At 42.0% G+C, this 24515-nt stretch overlaps 1 protein-coding gene across 6 annotated transcripts in view; it reads right to left on the reverse strand.

Moving 5' to 3' along the window:
• Positions 1-24515, reverse strand: part of sparta (spartin a) — a 53685-nt gene that overhangs the window by 27549 nt on the left and 1621 nt on the right. For 4 of the 6 annotated variants that reach the window (XM_060908286.1, XM_060908285.1, XM_060908283.1 and 1 more), the window contains exons 2-7: positions 23138-23870; positions 10485-10679; positions 8593-8746; positions 7909-8103; positions 3273-3431; positions 3072-3162 (exon numbers count right to left, since the gene is read on the reverse strand). In XM_060908286.1, coding sequence (XP_060764269.1) covers positions 3072-3162; positions 3273-3431; positions 7909-8103; positions 8593-8746; positions 10485-10679; positions 23138-23839 — 1496 coding nt within the window. In that variant the 5' untranslated portion in view covers positions 23840-23870. Of the gene's footprint in view, positions 1-1692; positions 1944-1963; positions 2940-3071; positions 3163-3272; positions 3432-7908; positions 8104-8592; positions 8747-10484; positions 10680-23137; positions 23871-24515 lie in introns of those variants that run through there. The other 2 variants (XM_060908288.1, XM_060908287.1) reach the window with 2 other exon arrangements.

Below are 24515 nucleotides of genomic sequence, written 5' to 3' on the forward strand. Positions count from 1 at the left end.
CCTTCTTTCAGCAAGACAATGCCAAACTACTTTCTGCACATATTTCAAATTGCATGGCTCTGTAGTAAAAGAGTCCAAGTGCTAAACTGGCCTGCCTGCAGTCCAGACCTGTTTCCCATTTAAAACATTTGGTGCATTATGAAGTGCAAAATATGACAAAGGAGACCCTGAACTGTTGAGCAATTGAAATTGAATATCAGACAAGAATGGGACAATATTTCTCTTTCAAAACTACAGCAATTGGTCTCCTCAGTTTCCAAACATTTACAGAGTGTTGTTAAAAGTAGAGGTGATGCAACACAGTGGTAAACATACCCCTGTCCCAACTTTTTTTGAAACCTGTTGCTGACATCAAATTCAAAATGAGCATATTTTTCAAACAAAATTCTCAGTTTCAACATTTGATATGTTGTCTTTGTATCATTTTCAATGACACATAGGGTTTCCATGATTTGCTAATTATTGCATTCTGTTTTTATTTACAGTTTACACAGCATCACAACATTTTTTGGAATTGGGGTTGTAGAAAGAACAATTCAATTATATAATACAATGGACATTGGCAGAAAGCAGCTTTACGGAAAGTCTGGATTTAAAATTTCTAATTTACCCCCAATAAGCAAATCAGAGGTAACAGTGGCAAGGAAAACACCCCAGAGGAAGAAGAGTCAGATTTGGCTTTCTAAGTAATTATTAGGGATAGATTAGGGATAAAATTAGCTCATGTTTAAAGTCATTAAAATTCTGTAAAGCTGCTTTGCAACAATGCCTTTTGTTAAAAGCGCTATTTAAAAAAATAAATAAATAAATAAATAACTTGATTTGACTAATTAATATGCCAACACGTTGGCTTGGTAACTAACAAATAAAATCAAGTATCAAACAAACATTATATGACCAAAAGTATGTAGATACTTGACCAATCACACCCATATGTGCATTTTGAACATCCCATTCCAGAATTGGTCTCCCTTTGATTTTATAATAAATCTCCAGCTTTCCACTAGATTTTGGAGTGTGACTGTGGGGGATTTGTCCATTCAGTCACAACAGCATTAGTGAGGTCAGGTATTGATGTCAGATGGCAAAGGAGGCCTGGGGCACAGTCAATGTGACAGTTTATCTCAAAGGTGTTCAGTGGGGTTGAGGTCAGGGCTCTGTGCAGGACACTTGAGTTCTTCCACTCCAGCCTTGGCAAAGCCTGTCTTTATGGACCTGAATTTGTGCACAGGAGCTTTGTCATTCTGGAACTGGTTTGGGCTCCTTAGTTCCAGTAAAGGGAAATTGTAATGCTACAGCAAACAAAGACATTCTATGCTTCACACAACATGGGGGGGCAATACTTTTTTTTTTTCTGGCAACAGTTTGGGGAAGAACCACATGCGTGTGATGGTCAGTTGTCCACAAATTTTGGCCATATAATGTAGATAATAAGTTAGACTTACTCCTGAAATGGTTGGGAGGAAAAGTCGAGAAGGGCATGTCAAACAGTATTTTAACACAAACATGGTATCCTGGAATTGGACACACTAAAATGGCAGTCATGTATGGACAGAAAAAAACAAAAAACAATAAAAAAAAAAAAAAAAGTGTTTAACTCATGAATCATTGGTTATACTGGAATTGACATTAAAACAGTCATAATGGATCCTTATAAAGAAAAATGCTTTGTGATGTCTGAAGAATGAAAAGTCAATAATGGAATAATAAGAGGAACCAAATACATTGCTATATTCATTTTGTTTATTGTACTTGACTTACAGCAGGGGCTCCTCAGTAACACTTGTTGAGTAACCTTTGAATGGCAAAATATACTGATAAATAAGGCACTAAAAAGCAATGTTAGTCATGAATGATTCAGTCTATGGATTTTTCAAGTGTTATTTCCAGCCACCAGTTAAATGTTGCTAGTGGAATCCAGGATGTATTCTAACCCCCTAAATCTGAAAAATCAAAAGGAAAAAGAGACAGGAAGAATAAAACCATTTCCCCAACAGCACAACAGAAAATGTTTAAAAAATTTAATATTTTAGAGAAAAGAGAAGTGGGTGAAAAGAGATCAAAAGTGCTTTATGAGAAACTGGCACTAAGAATCACCTGATACTTTCTATAAGGCCACACCAATTTAATTAGTTGGTTCTCGGATTTTTTCAGGAAAAATATTAAGCGAGTGAGCGAAATAAAAATTAATTTAAAAAAAATGCTCTGATGGTAAAATTAGCGGTGGAAATAGAGGGCTTTCATAACAGAGAAACAAAAAACAGACAATACATTATTGTTACACATTTCATATGGCTCTTTTAATAGCTTATTTCCACCCATATGCATTAAGGATAATTGAAAATAAAAGTCTGAAACAGTCTTCATTTTTTCCTTTTATTTGTGTCAACAAGCCTCCAAGAGGAACTCAAACAACTGTGCCTGACAAGTCAGAATGCCATCTCTCTGCACGTCTTTTATCAGGCAAACCAGTAAACAGATAGGCTAAATAAACGATTGAATTACAGTCAACTGAACATCTACAATGCACAGAAAAAAAGATTTGACCAGGAGTAGGCTACTTCTAATGGCTAAATACTTCGAATGATTTTTTTGTTTGCCCCTCACATCAATCAATGAAATGTATAAATCAAACCCACCTCCACAGAGTTGTTGTCTAAGTTGGCACATCGCAGGGTAACAAGCTCATGGCATCTTGAGTACAACTGTGCAAAGTTTTCCCCCTCTTGAATTTCGACACACCTGTCAAAGATTTTACACTTCTGTTCGCTGAATATCCTAACAATCACAAACACAGGCTTTGCAGGATTCCCCTCCACAGGCATGTTTCTTCCACAAGTCTTTATCTAAAGTGAAAGGGGCGATTTGATTGGTTTTCGACGTCACGTGACCTCAACCTGCAGTCTTCAGTATTTTGAACCATCAGCCATGATGTTTTTCTGTTGGTGGGAGTTTGATTTCGATTTTTTTTTTTCATTTTGCATTTTCTTCAAGCGGCGATTCCAAGAACCAACTAATCGAATTGGTGTGGCCTAAATTATGAAAAAAATACATTAAACAACACCACCTACTTGTGTTTGACAGTCTGGACTGTCTCAGAGCTTGCACTTTTACCAATTGTCTTTGCTGCTGTCTCCAGACTTGACCATATGGTTGAGAGACCTAAAGTAAATAAAAAAATAAGATTTAAAAACAGCGTTCATATGGAAAGTAATAAATTATGTGAAAGCAAGAATAACTGTGGTGATAATACTGTAGATACAACTGCTCACCTTTTAAGCTACTAGCAGCCACCACTTTGGCTCCGGTCATGTTGGTGCAGGCGTCTTTATTACTTTTTAAGGATTCTGGGATCAGTTTACTGCTATGCTTCTTAATATGTGGTGCTATTTCCTTCCCAACAAGTCCAACCACAGTTGAAAGGCCATCAACTAACAAATAGTTACACAGTTATTCTAAAAGACTCATCATAAAAAAAATCATTACATGAAACCTATCAGTCACTAAAAACATCAAAATCAACCTAAAACAAGGTGATCGGTTGGTGGGAAGTGAGACAGAAAACTATTAAAGTTTAATTTCTGTTCCCTTTGGATAGATGTCAGGTCTCAGGCTCAAAAATATCAGTAAATGCTTAGAAGCATTTACACCTTGCATCAGCATGCAGTTTTATTTGCTAGTATATTTCCACCTTTGTTGCAAAACTGATTTGTCATTGTTTAGACTGCCTCCTAACAGGCTTCTAAGTAACAGGATCCAAGTCTCTCACCATGATCACACCTGGCAATCTTAAGTATTTGCATAATGAGGTTTAATCACAATCTTAACATGATCAGGATAACATGAACTAAATACTGAGTGTAGCAAGGGTGAGATTGGATCGTTTGTCATCCAGATACTGATATCTATATAAAGATCACATTTAAATGTAAGGTGTAAATGAGGCCATACACCGATCAGCCATAACATTATGCCCACTGACAGGTGAAGTGAATAATATTGATTATCTCATTATAATGGCACCTGTCAAGGGGCGGGATATATTAGGCAACAAGAGAACAGTCGGTTCTTGAAGCTGATGTGTTGGAAGCAGGAAAAATGAGCAAGCGTAAGGATCTGAGCGACTTTGACAAGGGTCAAATTGCGATGGCTCTGAGCATCTCCAAAATGGCATATCTTGTGGGGTATTCCCAGTATACAGTGGTTAGTACCTACCAAAAGTGGTCCAAGGAAGGACAACCAGTGAACCAGCGATAGGCTCATAAGTATCAAAGGTTCATTGATTCGCATGGGGCATGAAGACTAGCCCATATGGTCAAATCCCACAGAAGAGCTTGTGTAGCACAAACTGCTGAAAAAGTTAATGCTGACACCCTTCTATTTTAACCAGCATTAACTTTTTCAACAGTTTGTCCTTCCTTGGACCACTGTCCTTCCCAGAATCCTTAAAAAGTAGGTACTAACCGCTGCATACCGGGAACACCCCACAAGATGTGCCATTTTGTTGATGCTCAGACCCAGTCATCTAGCCATCACAATTTGGCCCTTGTCAAAATCACACTGATCCTTATGCTTGCCCATTTGTCCTGTTTCCAACACATCCCACCCCTTAACAGGTGCCATTGTAATGAAATAAATCAGTGTTATTCACTTCACCTGTCAGTGGTCATAATGTTATTGCGCCACTCACTCACTCCGCTGGCAACAGACCCAGTTGATCCTTAGCCGCCTTCACAAGTCCTCGCCAGACATCACGATCCTTCGCTATGGTCCACCAGCTATTAGGGTCCTCTACTCCTAAAGATGTCATATCTTTTCTTGTCACTCCACCTCATCCTTGGTCTCCCTGGGGGTCTGATACCAACAGGAGTTCATTTGGTGATTTGTTTGACAGATCTTGTTTCTCCCATTCGGGCTACAGCGGGGCAAAAAAGTATTTAGTCAGTCACCAATTGTGCAAGTTCTCCCACTTAAAAAGATGAGAGAGGCCTGTAATTTTCATCATAGGTATACCTCAACTATGAGAGACAAAATGAGAAAAAAAAAATCCAGAAAATCACATTGCCTGATTTTTAAAGAATTTATTTGCAAATTATGGTGGAAAATAAGTATTTGGTCAATAACAAAAGTTCATCTCAATACTTTGTTATATACCCTTTGTTGGCAATGACAGAGGTCAAATGTTTTCTGTAAGTCTTCACAAGGTTTTCACACACTGTTGCTGGTATTTTGGCCCATTCCTCCATGCAGATCTCCTCTAGAGCAGTGATGTTTTGGGGCTGTCGCTGGGGAACACGGACTTTCAACTCCCTCCAAAGATTTTCTACGGGGGTTGAGATCTGGAGACTGGCTAGGCCACTCCAGGACCTTGAAATGCTTCTTATGAAGCCACTCCTTCGTTGCCCGGGCGGTGTGTTTGGGATCATTGTCATGCTGAAAGACCCAGCCGCGTTTCATCTTCAGTGCCCTTGCTGATGGAAGGAGCTTTTCACTCAAAATCTCATGATACATGGCCCCATTCATTCTTTCCTTTACACGGATCAGTCGTCCTGGTTCCTTTGCAGAAAAATAGCCCCAAAGCATGAGGTTTCCACCCCCATGCTTCACAGTAGGTATGGTGTTCTTTGGATGCTACTCAGCATTCTTTCTCCTCCAAACACGACAAGTTGAGTTTTTACCAAAAAGTTCTATTTTGGTTTCATGTGACCATATGGCATTCTCCCAGTCATCTTCTGGATCATCCAAATGCTCTCTAGCAAACTTCAGACGGGCCTGGACATGTACCGGCTTAAGCAGGGGGACACGTCTGGCACTGCAGGATTTGAGTCCCTGGCGGCGTAGTGTGTTACTGATGGTAGCCTTTGTTACTTTGCTCCCAGCTCTCTGCAGGTCATTCACTAGGTCCCCCCGTGTGGTTCTGGGATTTTTGCTCACCGTTTTTGTGATCATTTTGACCCCACGGGGTGAGATCTTGCATGGAGCCCCAGATCGAGGAAGATTATCAGTGGTCTTGTATATCTTCCATTTTCTAATGATTGCTCCCACAGTTGATTTCTTCACACCAAGCTGCTTACCTATTGCAGATTCAGTCTTCCCAGCCTGGTGCAGGTCTACAATTTTGTTTCTGGTGTCCTTTGACAGCTCTTTGGTCTTGGCCATCGTGGAGTTTGGAGTGTGACTGTTTGAGGTTGTGGACAGGTGCCATTAATACTGAGAACGAGTTCAAACAGGTGCCATTAATACAGGTAACGAGTGGAAGACAGAGGAGCCTCTTAAAGAAGTTGTTACAGGTCTGTAAGAGCCAGAAATCTTGCTTGTTTGTAGGTGACCAAATACTTATTTTACCGAGGAATTTACCAATTAATTTATTAAAAATCCTACAATGCGATTTCCTGGATTCTTTCCCCCCATTCTGTCTCTCATAGTTGAAGTGTACCTATGATGAAAATTACAGGCCTCTCTCATCTTTTTAAGTGGGAGAACTTGCACAATTGGTGGCTGACTAAATACTTTTTTGCCCCACTGTATGTGCCCTGCCCATCTTAACCTCATGGCATGTACTATGTTGGTACTATTACCAACATAATAGGAATTGGGGTGGGAGTCGTGATAGGTCCCATAGCTCTTGGTTATGTTGTCTTCTCCTCTCTCCAGTGCTGTTGTCAATGACTGGGCCATAGATTCATCTTAGAATATTGTTTTCAAAGACCAGTAGTTTTTGTTCTAGTTGTTTTGTAAGGGCCCAGGTCTCTGCTCCACATATATAACAGTTGGTTGGATGATGGTTGTGTATATCTGGAGTTTGTTTTTTCTGCTGATATTTCTTGCATTAAGGATTGATTTCATTGCCCATGCACAGCGAGACCCCATTGCTATTCGGATTTTTACCTCTTCAGCAATGTTGTCAGATGTTACAGTCGACCCCAGGTATTTGAAGCTGGTTACCTTTTCTAATACAAGGTTACTGATCTTGGTGTAACCTTCTTCCCCACCCATTCTTGAAGCTTTCATTATTTTTGTCTTACTTTCATTTATTTCAAACCCAACGTTTCTTCTATAATGTTATTGCTGATCAGGGTAAATTGGTCTGTAATTGTACAATAAGTAACGATTATTCGCTGAAGGTGACGTGAATAATAGCCGAGACGAAGTTGAGGTGGATAATTGTTTTAGTATAAATACGCAGATGATTATTTAAAAAAAATCAATCCTGAAATGCTGCATGCAAATGTAATGCACACAGGCTTGTGTCACTTATCTATGCCGAATCACATAAAATACTTTGTTTTGAAATAGATCAAATAAATCACAATTCCACTTTATCTTTGATTAGTTTTAGACCAAACTTCATAGCATCTTTAGTGCTTTTGGGAACAGCATTTTCTTTCATAATTTGTAATTCTTCCACACTTATGTTCACAAAGTGATTGGCAGGCATTTTGCTGAGTCACTCGAGGTGATTATTGAGAAATAGTCCGAATTTCTCGACCAGTTAGCGCGCATGATTTCCTATAAATCACCTGTGCATTTATACCAATACCTAATAAAACAAGCCATTGTGCATGATTGGTTGGGACAGAGCTGTGTAGTATTACATCTGTGGTCCATTTCCAAACACTCTTCAGTGTTAAACTCTTAACTGCTGAGGTGTTTATGAAGCTGCTAGTGCTATTAAAGATATAGAGCCTTCTCCATTTCAACACACTGAATAGTAATTAATGTTTAATGAGTACTGGCTGGGAGCAGAAAAAATATGAAATTTTGGAAGGCATGTATTCTAGGACGGAACCTCCATTCTATCATCTTTAGTCTTTGTGTTACAACAGGGCTCTCTTCCTAATCTGTGTACAGTGATGCTTAATGCAGCTTCAACAGGGTTTCTTCATTCCCTGACATTCAGGCACTCACCCAAAAACTTGCTGACTTTAACAGCTCCCCCGGTAGCCTGCTGAGCTACACGCAGGCCTGTGGTGACTCTTGGGCTAACCTCAACTGGCGTCTCCTCTGGTGTGAGGTGTTCACGTAGCTTCACTGCACCATTGTGGATAGCTTTACCCGTGGCCTCTGCTCCCTGCACAAGGCCCCGACTGAGCCATGAAGCCCCTGAACATGTAGAGGAATTAGCATGTGCAGAAATAAAAGTTTAGTAATTATCATACTACAACCAATATTATAAATTATCTTCATAATTATGTTATTTTAAAATTGCATTTTGTCAGCTTGCTTGTAATAAGACACTGTTTTGCATATCAGGATTTGTCTAGTCAAAAAGAAGGAATGTCTCCTAGTGGATTAGTTAAATAACTAGCTGTAGGGTGTCATTTGGACACACACACACTGCCCCATGTTGATGAATATATGATTTTTGTTGAACATTACCTTGCACATCCAGTCCTTCTCAAATGTGTTCTATTTTTCCCAAGGACTTTAAACATTAAATGTATTACATTAAAAATACAACCACACAATACATTTCCACAGATACCCGAGCTTCTATTCCATTTAACCTGGTATGATCAATAGCATTTTAGCATGAGCCTCAAAAGCTTTTATTGACTTTTTCATAAGTGGTTTCTATTCATAGATACAAACCTGCTGTGATGCTCTGTGACATCTTCTCACTCCATCCAGGTAAAATCTTCTCCTCTTTTCCCAATGCTGTGTCATCTGCAGGATTGATGAGAGTCTTTGTATTCAGGTTCATGTCTCTGCCTGTTGCTTCACCTTCTCCATCATCATCTGCAGACTTCAGTTGGGTTAAAAATCACTTTGTCAGCATGATGCAAAGATATGCACATAAAGTCAATAAGGGATAGTGGAACACAGTACACATCACTCACTATATTTTGGATATGCCATTTGGCCCGAATAGATATCGGGGGGGGGGGGGGGGGGGGGGGGGGGTGTTGTTTTTTAGTATTCAATAAAAAGGAATGTTATGAAATATAAACCCAATAACCATAGTTTCAGCACATTAAAATATCTCCCTATAACTGTTTCAAAGAGGACAATTGAGATGTTCTTCCTCAATTCATACTGACCTAGATGTTGTGATTTTATATGCATATGTAAACCCCCCCACACACACACCCTTAATGTAACCACATAATTATGTAAACCCCCCCCCCCACACACACACACACCTTGATGTAATCACATAAGCAATCATTTGGTTTATGGTGATTGCATTTTGATTCAAAGCCAGTCATGTTGATTTTCAGTAAAGAGCTCATTATTTAATGGTTTATTAACTGATTTAATAAAGGTCTAAACTTTTCTGCAACCTCTTTGACTTTGAATAATTTTTACTTGGGAGAGTTTCCACGACAACGTACACTGTGTTTTATATATTACTATAATTTGGAATGCCTCATCTTTCTGGTGACAGCCATCAAACCCTGTTTAGGGATTAAAAAATTAAAAAAATAAATGAGACCATGCATTAGAACCTTCCCATTTCCTAAAATGTGGGTTCTCAAAGTGGGGTATAGCTAAATTGCTAGCAGAGCCAGGAAGCACGGTCAGGGGTACTTTTTTTTGTTTGTTGTCGTCTTTATGCATCTATCATTTGTTTGTTCATTTGATGAAACTCAACTATCAAAGCTGTTATATTTATGCTTGAGGGTTTGGGGGGGGTTCAGTTATTTGTCAGATCAATTGAATTAAATAAGTTAAATTAAAAATTCAGTAACTCAAAAACATGTAGGCCTACAAATAATGTCAACTTAATGTGGATCTAATGTGTTCCGTTGGTGTAAAATCCTAGATTTAAAAAAAATTATAATAATTAAAAAAAAAGCACTAATCTTTTATTGTTCAAATCTAAATAATGAGGCTTACACTTGAATAAATGGATTATGCTCAAAATAAATCTCTAGGTGGATCAGTGGAATCTATATAACATACCTATAACACAGGTTGTTAGGTATGCCCAATGTCACCTCAATAAGTAGGAACAGTATGCACTTTGCGCTGAGTACAAGCAGGGACTCCGGCAACTAACTAAGACAGCATAACTAAAAGGGGAGAGCCAGAAGGTAACACAGACATGAGGGAGCCCTGGGACATAAAGCAGCCAGCCACTACACTGTCAACAAACTCAAGTGAGCAAGCGAGTGGGGACTGACAGCATCCATACATCCCAGTTTACCAAAACACTATGTCTGAGGACCCTCCAGATCTACTCCTTTACCTCATAAACACCATTAACAAAAGGCTTGACTAAACAGATATGTTTTCAGCCTAGACTTAAACACTGAGACTGTGTCTGATTCCCAAACACTACTTGGAAGGCTGTTCCATAACTGTGGGGCTTTGTAAGAAAAGGCTCTGCCCCCTGATGTAGCCTTCACTATACAAGGTACCAGCAGATAGCCTGCACCTTTTGATCTAAGTATTGATCTAAGTTTTGATCCAAGTTATGGCTATTGTTTTGTGAATTTCACATGCCATAAGCTTTAGATTTGGCTCTATTGCTGTGTTACCTGAACTCTGAGCTGCGTAAATGAGGAAAGGTGCTCTTGAAAAAGAGCTCTGTCCACTTCAGGCAGCTCTGAGGACAACAGAATCCCAACACAGGACCCAGGCACTGCTGCCATGGTATCAGGGAATGTGAACACACCGCTGTTGCTAAGCAGAACTGGCAGGTCCGGAAACAGGGGGTAGTTCCAATCACACACCTGCAAACATAACATAGTTATGGTGTTTACTTCTATCCGTCACTCAAGTTTATTTGAAACAGCATAATCCATTTCATGTACAACAATAATCTAGTCTTCAAACTGAAACATTTAAAAATGATTACATGTTGAACTGAAGGATCAGGTTGTCCATTCAGCTGAATGTGCTTTGTCCCAGAGGGCTCACATCAAACAAAGCAGCGCTGGGTGACACACAGTAGTGTGTGTGTGCGCGTGTGTGTGTGTCAGACAGAATGTGTTAGAGACTGCCAATGTCCATTTGTGTATGTTCTGGATTTGACCAGTGGCCATGTACAGCTGGCTTTCAAAAAGGGAAAACTGCCAATATAGCACAATGCCAGAGCCATGGCCACCAGTAAAACAGCAGTACCAAACAGAACAACAAACAGCATCTGGCCCAGAGTGCAGCTGTAGAACAACATTAAAGTGCATATCACGGGTAAATTCAGGAGCAAGATCAATGTAATTCTCCTATTTTATATTAAACTTTGGTCAAATATCTGTAACATTCTGCATTCTCTGCAATTTTTTTACCTTGTGCAATACCAGAAAAATTCAGTTGAAATCAAGCCATTTGAGGCGAATTGGTCCACCTCTGAAAAAACTTGGCATTTGAATTTCCCCGCAAACATTGATTTTCGTGACGTCACATGCGGGGCGCCTCCCTCTGAATCCTACGTCAGCGCTGGTTTGTTTATGAGAAAATGACCTGGTGGTTTTCTGCAAATTTCTTCAACGTTATCGCGTAATTATTAAAATGGTTAACAGATGTATCGTAGGAGGGTGTAGCAACACCAACCTCAATGGGATTAGTACTCATCGTTTTCCAAAAGACCGGACAATGAGAGAGAAATGGGAGCGCTTGGTCTACACAGGCTGTGCACTTAAACCATGCAAAGCTCGCGCAGCCTGCTGGCGCTTCCGCAGATAACGTCACGATTCTGGCTCCAGACTCCCTTGGGATTTTTCCAGACGCATTTTGTTATTTTATTTTTTTCTGCTGTAGACAGATGGCCTTGTACAAAATTACCCTTCTGGATGAGTGTGTAAAGGGACATACTTTCATATTTAAAAAAAAAAAAAAAAACACGAAATTGGTCCAGAATATGCACTTTAAATGCAAATTTTTTACCATTCAGATTAAGGGCAGGGCAGTTAGTCATACCTAAACGAGTGTTGAGTGTCGTCACTCAAAAGACACAGATTTGGAAACTATGCAAAAAATATAAAGGTGAAAATTAAACTTTGTATAGTGAGTTGTACACAGATTCTTCTTTGAATTAAGATCTCAGAAGCAGTCACAAAGAATTTTGTTTCTGCTTTTTGCCTTGTTCCTATTTAGTTATTAGTAACTTCTTTCCACACACAAAATTAAATCCAATCATAAACAAATAAAGACATTTTCAAGTTTAAAAATATGCCTTGAACAGGTAATGGGTGGTACAGTGGTTAGCACTGTCACCTCACAGCAAGAAGGTCCTGGGTTCGACCCCAGCGGCCGACGAGTTTGCATGTTCTGCATGTTTCCTTCGGATGCTCCAGTTTCCCCCACAGTCCAAACACATGCAGGTTAGGTTAATTGGTGTCTTTAAATTGACCATAGATGTGAGTGTGAATGGTTGTTTGTCTCTATATTGCCCCTTTTCCACCAAAGCAGTTCCAAGGCTGGTTCGGGGCCAGTGCTTAGTTTGGAACCGGGTTTTCTGTTTCCACTGACAAAGAACTGGCTCTGGGGCCAGAAAAAACGGTTCCAGGCTAGCACCAACTCTCTGCTGGGCCAGAGGAAAGAACCGCTTACATCAGCGGGGGGGCAGAGTTGTTAAGACCAACAACAATAACAAGACCGCGAAAGATCGCCATTTTTAAGCGACGAGAAGCAGCAGCTGTACAAACGTGAAGTCATCCATTATTATTATTAATTATTATTATTGTTGTTGCTGCTGCTGCTGCTTCTTCTGTGTTGTTTTTGCTTCGATGTTTGCGCCAAGGTTTATGCAAACGTAGCGACGTAATGACGTGGCTTCCCTTAGCACCGCGAGCTATGGAAAAGCAAACTGGTTCTCAGCTGACTCGCAAGTTGAACGAGTTGTGAACCAGCACAAGCACTGGCCCCGAACCAGCCCTGGAACTGATTTGGTGGAAAAGGGGTATATGTGTCAGCCCTGCAACGACCTGGCGACTTGTCCAGGGTGTACCCCGCCTCTCACCCATAGTCAGCTGGGATAGGCTCCAGCTTGCCTGCGACCCTGCACAGCATAAGTGGCTACAAACGATGGATGGATGGATGAACAAGTAATGGATGATATGTTTGACCTCAGATAAGATAAAATGCCAAACTAATTCTGATTCTACCAGAACGTATGAGATTATTTATTCCCACCTACTATAGGCAAAAAAAAAAAAAAAAGTATATTTAGAACTGAAAAGGAGACTTAGAAACTGAATATTTAAGTGATGTGTTAATTACCCCAGTTAATTACTTTACAACTACAGTAGATGCAGATTTAAAAAATAAGAACAAGCCGGGGGTGGGGTGGGGGGTGCCACGTGATGGTGGTGAGCTGAGCAGACGCTTTTGCCAGAGCTCCGTGCCACTCGGTGCTAATTTTTTCATTATCCTGACAACAACCGGGCGCTATAAGCCATTTTTGTTATGAACATAACAGGCTATGTTCTTGGAAAACTTTTGGCCACAGTCTTTCGACAAGATGGGAAGAACCAGAGGAAATAAAAAGACGTCCTGTCCAAGCCCGGCGATGACACAAAAGATGGCGACCAGGCCGAATTTGTAACCACAGATGGGCTTGACCCTGCCCTTGCTAAAGCCCTGAGCATAATGACTTCCAAAATTAAAGTTATTAATGAAAAACTTGGCCCTCTGGCCAAGACTATCCACAAGCATGCTACGGAGCCCCAGGCCGCTAGCAAGCGGCTAGATGAAGCAGAGGCTAGGTTACTAGCAGTTGAAAACTCCGCCACAGCACCAGAGCCGAGGATTGTGGAGCTGGAAAAGCAGGTTAGTGCTCTCATGGAGAGTTTGGACATGGCCGAAAACGATAGTAGGCGCCTAAACATTCGAGTCGTCGGCTTGGCGGAGGATACGGAGACTGGGCAGCCGGTGGAGTTTTTCGAGTCATGGCTACCCCGCGTCCTAAAGATGACCACGAAGGCCGGCCGCATAAAGCTGGAGATAGCCCACCGCACCCTCGCACCAAAACCAGACCCGAACAGGAGGCCCAGGTCGTTGCTGCTACGATTCCACGCGTTCAGAGACAAACAGAGGGTCATGGAAGTGGCGCGTAGGGTGAGCCAGGACGGTGGCTTAATCTACAACGGATCCAGGGTCTCTTTCTACAGCGATTTTTCCTCGATGGTGATGAAAAAACGCAAGGCATATGATGCGGTGAAACAGCGGCTACGAGAGCAAGGGATGCCAGATGCCATATGCTATGCTGTTCCCGGCTACTCTACAGGTGATATATGGAGGCTCCAAAAAGAGGTTTTCCACCCCGGAGGAGGTTCGCGCTTTCATTGACTCTCTGCCTGGATGATAACTTTGCGGAGCACAGAGCTCTGTTTGTCTGGTTTGGGACACTTTTTCTGTAACAGACAGTTTTCCCACTCAGGCTGGTAGGTCATGCTCCGTGTTCTAGACGTTGCCTACTCTTGAACACTCTCTTAACATTTTGAACATATTGGACATTTCCTAACCGAGTGGCACGGCTGCTCGTAATGTGAATATTTTGTTTCCACCTTATTTCGTTCCCTCCCATAGGGAGGACTTTTTTGTTTTTTTGGCATGCTATTCATCATATGCAGTCAGTTCGCTCATGGTGAGTTTGAAAGGTGCTTGTATGGTGAACAGTCCCTGTTTATTTGGGGAAAGACCCTCAGTTTGTTTTTCTCTGTTATACATTTGTTATGCTTGTTTAGTGTAGTTCATGTGTTTAGCTCAGGACATGACTTTTGTATAAGATTTATGTGGGGTATCAGTGTGGCTTTTTCCCATTCCTGTTGAATGTACAGTGCCTTGAAAAAGTATTCATACCCCTTGAACTTTTTCACATTTTTCCACCTTACAACCACGAACTTAAAAGTTTTGAGATTTTATGTGATAGACCAACACAGAGTAGCACATAATTGAAGTGAAACAAAAATGATAAATGGTTTTCAAAATTTTAAACAAATAAAAATCTGAAAAATGTGGTGTGCATTAGTATTCAGCCCCCTGTATTCTGATGCCTCTAAATACAATCCAGTGCAATCAATTGCCTTCAGAAGTCATCTAATTAGTTAATAGAGGCCTACTGTCTGTAATTTACTCTCAGCATAAATACACTTGTTCTGTGAAGGCCTCAGTGGTTTGTTAGAGAACACTGAAGAACAAACAGCATCATGAAGACCAAAGAACTCACCAGACGGGTCAGGGATAAAGTTCTGGAGAAGTTTAAAGCAGGGTTAGGTTATAAAAAAATCCCAAGCTCTGAACATCAAGAAGCACTGTTCAATCCATCATTCAAAAATGGAAAAAGTATGGCACAACTGCAAACCTACCAAGACATGGCCGTCCACCTAAACTGACAGAGCGAGCAAGGAGAGCACTGGTCAGAGAAGCAGCCAAGAGGCCCATGATCACTCTGGAGGAGCTGCAGAAATCCACAGCTCAGGTGGGAGAATCTGTGCACAGGACAACTATAAGTCATACACTCCACAAATCTGGCCTTTTTGGAAGAGTGGCAAGAAGAAAGCCATTGTTGAAAGACAGGCATAAGAAGTCCCGTTGCAGTTTGCCAGAAGCCATGTAGGGGACACAGCAAGCATGTGGAAGAAGGTGCTTTGGTCAGATGAGACCAAAGTTGAACTTTTTGGCCTAAATGCAAAGCGCTATGTGTGGCGGAAAACCAGAGGTGGAAAAACTGGATTGACAAAGTAAAAGTCCTGCTTAGGTTTTCCTTCTGCCTGTGCTCTCAACACAGGTGATTTCACCAATTAGCTCATCAACCTGGCTTAGGGGATGTGGTAATTAGGATCAGCTGGTTCATTGAATTGGCTGGAGCAAAAATGTGGCAGGGTTTTTACTTTCTGCACCCGGGTTTTGTCACCTCTGTTGAAAACTAACACTGCTCATCACCCTGCACGCACCATCCCCACTGTGAAACATGGTGATGGAAGCATCATGCTATGAGGATGCTTTTCTTCAGCAGGGACAGGGAAGCTGGTCAGAGTTGATGGGAAGATGGATGGAGCTAAATACAGGGCAATCCTGGAAGAAAACCTGTTGGAGGCTGCAAAAGACTTGAGACTGGGAAGGAGATTCACCTTCCAGCAAGACAATGACCCTAAACATACAGCCAGAGCTACAACAGAATGGTTTAGATCAAAGAATATTCATGTGTTAGAATGGCCCAGTCAAAGTCCAGACCTAAATCCCATTGAGCATCTGTGACAAGATTTGAAAATTGCTGTTCACAGATGCTCTCCATCCAATCTGGCTGAGCTTGAGCTATTTTGCAAAGAAGAATGGGCAAAGCTGGTAGAGACATACCACAAAAGACTTGCAGCTGTAATCGCAGCAAAAGGTGGCTCTAGAAAGTATTGACGCAGGGGGGCTGAATACTAATGCACATCACATTTTTCAGATTTTTATTTGTTTAAAATTTTGAAGACCATTTATCATTTTCTTTTCACTTCACAATTATGTGCTACTCTGTGTTGGTCTATCACATAAAATCTCAATAAAAAACTTTTAAGTTCGTGGTTGTAGGGTGGAAAAATGTGAAAAAGTTCAAGGGGTATGAATACTTTTGCAAGGCACTGTAACTGTCCTATGTATCTGATAATGTGAGTCATGGGATGCATATATAGGGTGAGTGTATAGGTGTAAATGGCTCTGACTTTTTTTTTTTTTATCCTGCCCTTATGGCAAATAGTATCTTATGGTCATGTCCAGTTTATATAATATTAAGATCTGTTCTTGGAACATCCGTGGCCCCCAAAAACCTGCCAAGAGGATGGCAGTATTATCATTTTTGAATAAGGAAGATGTTTCTATTGCGTTCCTCCAAGAGACTCACCTGGAGGACAAGGATAATGCTAAATTGCAAAGGAGTTGCGTGGCGCAGGTCTTTGCCACTTCATATTCTTCTTTCAGTAGGGGCGTAGCCATTTTGATTTGTAAAAAGCTGGCATTTAGGTCTCTTGTGTTAAAGGCAGCCAGGGCCGGTATATAATTAATTATTAAAGGAATACTCACAGGAAAAGAAGTAATATTTATGAATCTATATTGTCCCCCAGCCTATTCCCCTGATTTTCTCTCCAAGGCTTTTGCAGTTTTTATGGATCAGGCCTCAGGGGAGTCTTTTGTGGGGGGAGATTTCAATTGTCACCTTAATCCCTCTCTTGACAAACTTCCATTTGACATTTCTCCCCCCTCTAAACAAGCAAGGGTGCTCACTAATATGTGTCACGATATTGAATATTCTGATGTGTGGAGGCAGCTTCACCCTACTGATTCAGAGTTCACTTTTTTTTCGGCCCCACATAAAAGCTATACCAGAATTGATTACTTTTTCATCCCCTCCTCAAAAATGTCTCTTGCTTTATCATGTTCTATAGGCAATATTGTGTTATCAGACCATACCCCCCTTTATTTGGTATACTCTCTCGCTGAGGACAGGGCATTGTCACGGTGCTGGAGATTTCAGCCTTATCTCCTCAAAGATAAGTTTATCTCCTACTTTACTTCAGAATTTAAGATTTTTTTATTCTATCAACTCACCATCCACAGATAACCCCTCTGTCCTCTGGGAGACATGTAAAATATACTCCGTGGACTAATTATGTCTTTTGTTGCATCCAAAAGACGTGAGAAGAATGAACAGCGTAAACTTCTCAAATCTCATCTAGCTGAATTGGAGAAAAATCATATATCTAGTCCAAGTCCTGATTTGCTTAAGGAACTGTTATCCGGGGCGGCACGGTGGTGTAGTGGTTTGCGCTGTCGCCTCACAGCAAGAAGGTCCGGGTTCGAGCCCCGTGGCCGGCGAGGGCCTTTCTGTGCGGAGTTTGCATGTTCTCCCCGTGTCCGCGTGGGTTTCCTCCGGGTGCTCCGGTTTCCCCCACAGTCCAAAGACATGCAGGTTAGGTTAATTGGTGACTAAATTGACCGTAGATGTGAGTGTGAATGGTTGTCTGTGTCTATGTGTCAGCCCTGTGATGACTTGGTGACTTGCCCAGGGTGTACCCCGCCTCTCGCCCGTAGTCAGCTGGGATAGGCTCCAGCTTGCCTGCGACCCTGTAGAACAGGATAAAGCGGCTAGAGATAATGAGATGAGAACTGTTATCCGCATGTGCTACATTAAATACTTTTCTGATTCTGGACTCTGAACAGTCCCTTAAATTTGCCAGGCAGAAACTATATGAGTTTGGGGATAAACCTGGAAGATAGCTTGCTAATCTTGTCAAAAAGAGGGCAGATTCTCAAAATATATAGTCTCTATTACTGACTCTAATGGTGTAAGATCGTTCGATATCAGAACCATTAATAAACACTTTGCATTGTTTTATTTCAACCTATATAGTTCCAAGCAGCCTGACGGTGCCCTGACCCTTATGCATCAGTTTTTTGCAGACTTAAGACTCCCCAAAGCTATGGATGATCAAAAATTACAACTAAATGCCCCAATTACTAGAGAGGAAGCGCTACTTGCTTTGAAATCTATGCCGTCCGGTAAGACCCCAGGGCCAGATGGATTCAGATGTGAGTTTTATAAGGAGTTTACTGGTATTCTTTTAGACCCTTTGCTGCCTATGCTCAATCACTCATTTGAAAATGGGATCCTACCTCAATCCCTTACGGAGGCCAACATTTCTCTTATCCTTAAAAAAGGAAAATGCCCGGATAGCTGTATCTCATACAGGCCGATAGCCCTACTTAACTCTGACCAAAAACTGCTCTCCAAAATGTTGGCCTTATGCCTAGAGAGGGTTCTGCCTCATATTGTCAGGGAGGACCAAACTGGTTTTGTCAAGGGCCAGAACTCCTGTGATATGAGGTGGCTCCTTAACATCATCCAACTAACCCAGAGCTACAAGGACCCGGCCCTCGTGCTGTCTCTCGATGCCGAGAAGGTGTTCGACCGGGTCGAGTGGTCGTATTTGTTCTACGCTCTGGAGGAATTTGGCATAGGCGATAATTTTGTGAATTGGATTAGGGTCCTGTATAATAATTCTCCGACGGCGGCGGTTCTGACTAATGGACTGAGATCCGACAACTTCCCCCTCCACCGCGGGAATAGGCAGGGCGATCCCCTCAGCCCCCTGCTCTTTGATATTGTTATTGAGCCGCTGGCCCAAGCAGTAAGGCAAAACACTTTAATTTCTGGTATTTTCGTTGGTGAAAAGGAACACAAAATTACTTTAAACGCGGATGACATTTTGATACATTTATTGCAACCCCAAACTTCTGTTCCCCGCCTGATTAAGGTCATTTCATCATTCAGCGTCTTTTTGGGATATAAAATTAACTTTGCAAAATCCGAGGCTATGCCCCTAGAGTTGTTAACATGTGTTCCAGATATGGCTGAGCCCTTCCCGTTCCGCTGGTCTCCCACTGGTTTCATTTACTTAGGAGTGCACGCAACACCCACTTTTGGTCAGATGTTTAAGTCCAACTCCTCCCCCCCGGATGCCATAAGGGCAGACCTAGACCGCTGGGCCCCTCTTCCTATTTCCTGACTTGGTAGGGTTGCTCTCATAAAAATGAACGTCCTGCCCAGACTGCTATACCCACTGCAAATGATCCCCATCTTATTATCCAGCAAGGTTATTAAGGTGCTTGAAGGCTGGCTAAGCGCCTTCATTTGGAGCAAAAGGAAGCCTCGTCTCAAGATGACAAAACTTCAAATGGCAGGTTGTGATGGAGGGTTAGATGTACCAAATCTTAGATTTTACCAACTGGCATCACACCTGCAGGTGATTGCAAGCTGGCACAACTGTGATTCAGCCTCGATTTGGCATGATATTGAGTCCTCTGAGTCAAAGTGTCCCTTGTTGAACCTATTGTTTTTGAATAATCCTGAATCTGTTAAAAAACACTGCTCTAACCCTATTACTCCAGTACCATCAGAGCCTGGAGATCCATTTGAATCTATCTATAGAAGGCTGGGCTCATTTATCATCTCTTCTCATTCCCATTCTTGATAACCCGGACTTCCTGCCAGGCTGTAAGGACCAGGGCTTTAAAGTGTGGAGTAGAGCCCTGCACTCCCGCGGGAGTCCTGCGGGACTCGAGGGACCCGCCGCAAAGCAGTGCGGCGCGGGACAAATTTTGAAAGCTCATTGCGGGCGCGGGCGGGACCGGAAGTGCACATATGCACGCGTGGGCGGGAGCGGGAGTGCACATATGCAGCGCAGGCGGGAGCGGTGATAAGCTGCAGTCCCGCTAACTAAAAACGTGTTTGAAATAAAATTTATAAATTATTAATTTATGTCTATCATATATAATTTGGGGCGGCACGGTGGTGTAGTGGTTAGCGCTGTCGCCTCACAGCAAGAAGGTCCGGGTTCGAGCCCCGTGGCCGGCGAGGGCCTTTCTGTGCGGAGTTTGCATGTTCTCCCCGTGTCCGCGTGGGTTTCCTCCGGGTGCTCCGGTTTCCCCCACAGTCCAAAGACATGCAGGTTAGGTTAACTGATGACTCTAAATTGACCGTAGGTGTGAATGTGAGTGTGAATGGTTGTCTGTGTCTATGTGTCAGCCCTGTGATGACCTGGCGACTTGTCCAGGGTGTACCCCGCCTTTCGCCCGTAGTCAGCTGGGATAGGCTCCAGCTTGCCTGCGACCCTGTAGAAGGATAAAGCGGCTAGAGATAATGAGATGAGAAAAACATTTTAAGATGCCTAAATTTGCAGAGAGAGTCAGATTGCCAGATTGAGTGAGGAATGGCATCTTAAATTTGCCATTGATCACCCTAACGGGAAATCCTTTGATCACTCTAATGACTCGCAGTTCACACCCAGCTAGCAAGAGAACCATGAGTGAAGTGATTTACTGCTTGCGTTAGTCTACAACTCTAATCAGAGAGACAGGTTACACAGTGACGGTAGGCTTGACTCAATGCTATCCCAGAAATCCTTCCTGTAATATGCAAGTTTGGCCGCCTCTGATTGGCCAGCCAAATTTGCATATTACAGGAAGGATTTCTGGGATAGCATTGAGTCAAGCCTACCGTCACTGTGTAACCTGTCTCTCTGATTAGAGTTGTAGACTAACTCAAGCAGTAAATCAATTCACTTCTCTTACTAGCTCTGCTTTGCAATAAATAAAAAAAAACACCATTGGTACAAAGCAAGCCCATTCACTTTTTTATGCTGATCAGAGAATTACAATGGTTTCTCATGTGATAAAAATGTGCGATTCGCGATTAAATATTTTAATCGCTTGACAGCACTAATTATTATCATTATTAGAGACACTACATGCTGAATTCAGAAACAAGGTAAATAATAACAAACGTGAACTGTAGATATTTATGCTCAAATCCACTCAAAGTAGGGGGCGGGGCACCATCACGCTATGTCAAGACAAGAACTTTCCTGAGAAATAACGTGAATGTCTGCATCATGCGGGATTTGCGGGCGGGAGCGGGACAAAATATGGCAGGCGCGGGCGGGAGTGGGACTGAAAATCATAATTTTTTTGTGGGCGCGGGCGGGAGCGGGACTGAAAATCATAATTCTTTGCGGGCGCGGGCGGGACTGCACAATGCGGGCGCGGGCGGGAGCGGGACTGAAAAATCCGACCCGCGCAGACCTCTAGTGTGGAGCACCCAAGGGCTGAAGAAAATAGGTGACTATTTAAAGCCCAGATTTTACCATCCTTTCAGCAGTTGCAACAGCAATTTGGTTTATTCAATCAAGGTGACTGTGGCAGCGGGGGCGTGGTCAAGCATCGGTCTGTGAATGGAGGGCGGAGTCAGGGAAGGTAAGTGGCGGAATCACTGCACCTGACGGGAATTAACTTGTGTTTGTGTGTCTTCCCCAGTGACCGCGCCCTATAAGAGGAGAGGGAGAGCGGAGGAAGGGAGCTTCTCCCCAACTTGGATACTTATATACGTGCGTGTGTGTGTGAAATATTAAGCTGAAAAGCTGTAATAAACGAGTCTGTTGAGAACTCAATTCTGGCCTGCCATGCTTCTGTGCTCCACCCACTTAGACACTTGTTACAGTGACTTCTACAGATATTTACAAATTAGAGATTTCATAGTTAAAGACACCACCTTAATGACTAATAACACCATGTGTGGAGAAGGCCCCGTCTCTACAGATTAATAAGCAATGCATTACTGTTTTTTATAGAACCCTGAACTCTAATTCTCCTCTTACCTCACAAACCATCAAGCTAGCTTGGGAGAAAGATCTAGGTGTTGCTATAGATGATGCTGACTGTCAGGAAGTCTGGTCTCAGGCCATGAACATTTCTGTTTGTAACCGCACTAAATCCATACAGTTCAGAATTGTACATCGCACACATATAACACCTGTTGTCAAGAACAAAATGGACGCTAATATTTCCCTGCTTTGTTGGAAATGCAATTCTGAGACTGGTAGTTATGCTCACTGCTTCTGGTCATGTGTGAAGTTACAAAAGTATTGGTCTAGTATTGTGATTGAACTGACTGCTATCTTTGGTGTCCCAATACGGATGGACCCTCTGTGCATGAATGATACTTGGTCTCCCAGATGGTTGGATCACTGACAGTAAACACAGAAGACTTTTCAATATACTGACCTTTGCTGCTAGAAAGAACATTCTACTTTTCTGGATCAAGAATGTTGCTCCAACAACAACAAAAAAAATCATGGCACAACATTGTTATGGACTGCATTCCTAATGAATACATCACGTGCATGCTTCCCTCCAAAATAGATGCTTTCTATAAGGTTTGGGACCCTTATTTGCAGCATATTGGGCCCACGCTGTCATCTTCCTTGCTTTGTGGATTTCCCAGATCAGCCAAGCCTGTCTCTGTGACTTTGTTTTAAGTGCTCACTATCTAACAAGCACCTTGTAGCCTTGCTGTGTTTGTATGCTCTGTATTGATTCCTATTTGGATACTGCCCTGTCTTGCTGCAGGAGATTGAAAGGGAGGGGGCTGGATGGAGTCTGTGCCCACTGTCATTTTTATTTTCATATTTATTTTCTATTTACTGTACCCACATGCCCACATTCTGCTGTGTTTTTTTCCCCCTTTTTTTTTCTTCTGTCATGTCTGAGCAGTTCGGTGTGTTTTGCATTTTGAGAAAATGTAATAAAAATATTTTTAAAAAAAACAAGAACAATAAAATTTCTTAATGTTGCTGGTTGCTACTCAAATTATATACACATTATTAATGCCTTAATGCCTTAGGGGTAATCAAGTCCAAAAGACTTCACTAACCTGCAGGTAAGCTAGAGGATGTCTGGTGTCATTGGTATCATCACTATCATAATGTTGATTGCTGTTCAGGGTGATGCGCAGGTATCCTGGATATGATGGAGCACTGACTTGCCCGTCCGGTGTAACAAAGAATATCTGCACCCCATGGGGCAAGCAAAAGAGAACATCTTGATGGTGGGAAACCAGCTCTGGTATTGGTAGTGAAGGACAGGTGATCCTTTTGTCTCTATTTTGCAGAATATTCTCATCTGTGGGTTGTGGGGTGTAGGCTGGTGGCAGATCCCAGGGCACATCAGAGGCCATGGCAGGTGAGAGTGGAAGACAGGGAGCCCCACCTAAAGGCACTGAAGCAAGCATTCTGTCAGTATGGATGCTGGCTGTTCCCATTGATGGCATAAGGACAGGGCAGCAATTCTGGCTACTGGAGGGTCCTGTGGCTGAAGTGGACTCCAGCGCAGACAGCCGAGTGCAGATGCTCCTCAGTATTTCATTCATCTTCACTGGAACCTGCTGTGTCTGAGAATTCTGCTCAGAGGCCATTTCCAGGCCCTGAAGCAGATGACATCTTCCCAGCCTGTACAGGGCAATCGCTCTGTCTTTATTTCCCATACTATCCTCCAGAATTCCTGCATTGAGGCATTCCAATGCTTTCTCATATTGTATCTTTATGATCTGTAGCTCAACAGGCTCAGGAGCTTCCATATCTTAACACTACAATGATTTCAGGAGTGTTCTGTAGATCATGTGATGTTAGGAGAAGAAAAGATTGAGAATGAATATGAGGAAATGCACAGACACTCTGCTTAAACAGTGTTGTAAACATTCTTAGCTGACATTTATAGAAGTGCATTGTGTTGACAACTGAGGACAGTTGTATTGTGGAATTTATAAGAATAAAAGGAAGAAAAGCTACAAGTGTTACCACCATTTATATCAGAATCGAATATAGATTAACATTAAATACACAAAACTGGTCATTTCTGTCAGGTAAAATGTATCAACCCTTACAAAACTAAACTATGCTGCAACAATTTATGGCATCTTGTTCTACCTGAAAGACAAGTGGAACATTTCTCTGTGAGAATGTGCAGGTTACTGCAGACGCATTACAGCTTCCAGACTTAGCACTCTCCAACCCTCCTCCCCAGCATAATAATAATAATAAAAAATGTCATTTAAAAAGGTAGCTTCCTAAACTGTACTTTTCCTTGACTCTGTGGGTAATATGCTTATATTTTACTCCCAAATGTGGATATTATGCGCCTTTAGATAGTTCTGAAGGTATATAATTGGACTTTGGTTACCTTTTAAAGTAAAGCTTAAAAGGTACACTTCATGTACCTTCCTTGGTAAAAGATACATAGGGGAAAGTGGAGAG

Source organism: Neoarius graeffei, chromosome 25 (assembly GCF_027579695.1).
Source record: "Neoarius graeffei isolate fNeoGra1 chromosome 25, fNeoGra1.pri, whole genome shotgun sequence".
Taxonomy (NCBI): Eukaryota; Metazoa; Chordata; class Actinopteri; order Siluriformes; family Ariidae; genus Neoarius; species Neoarius graeffei.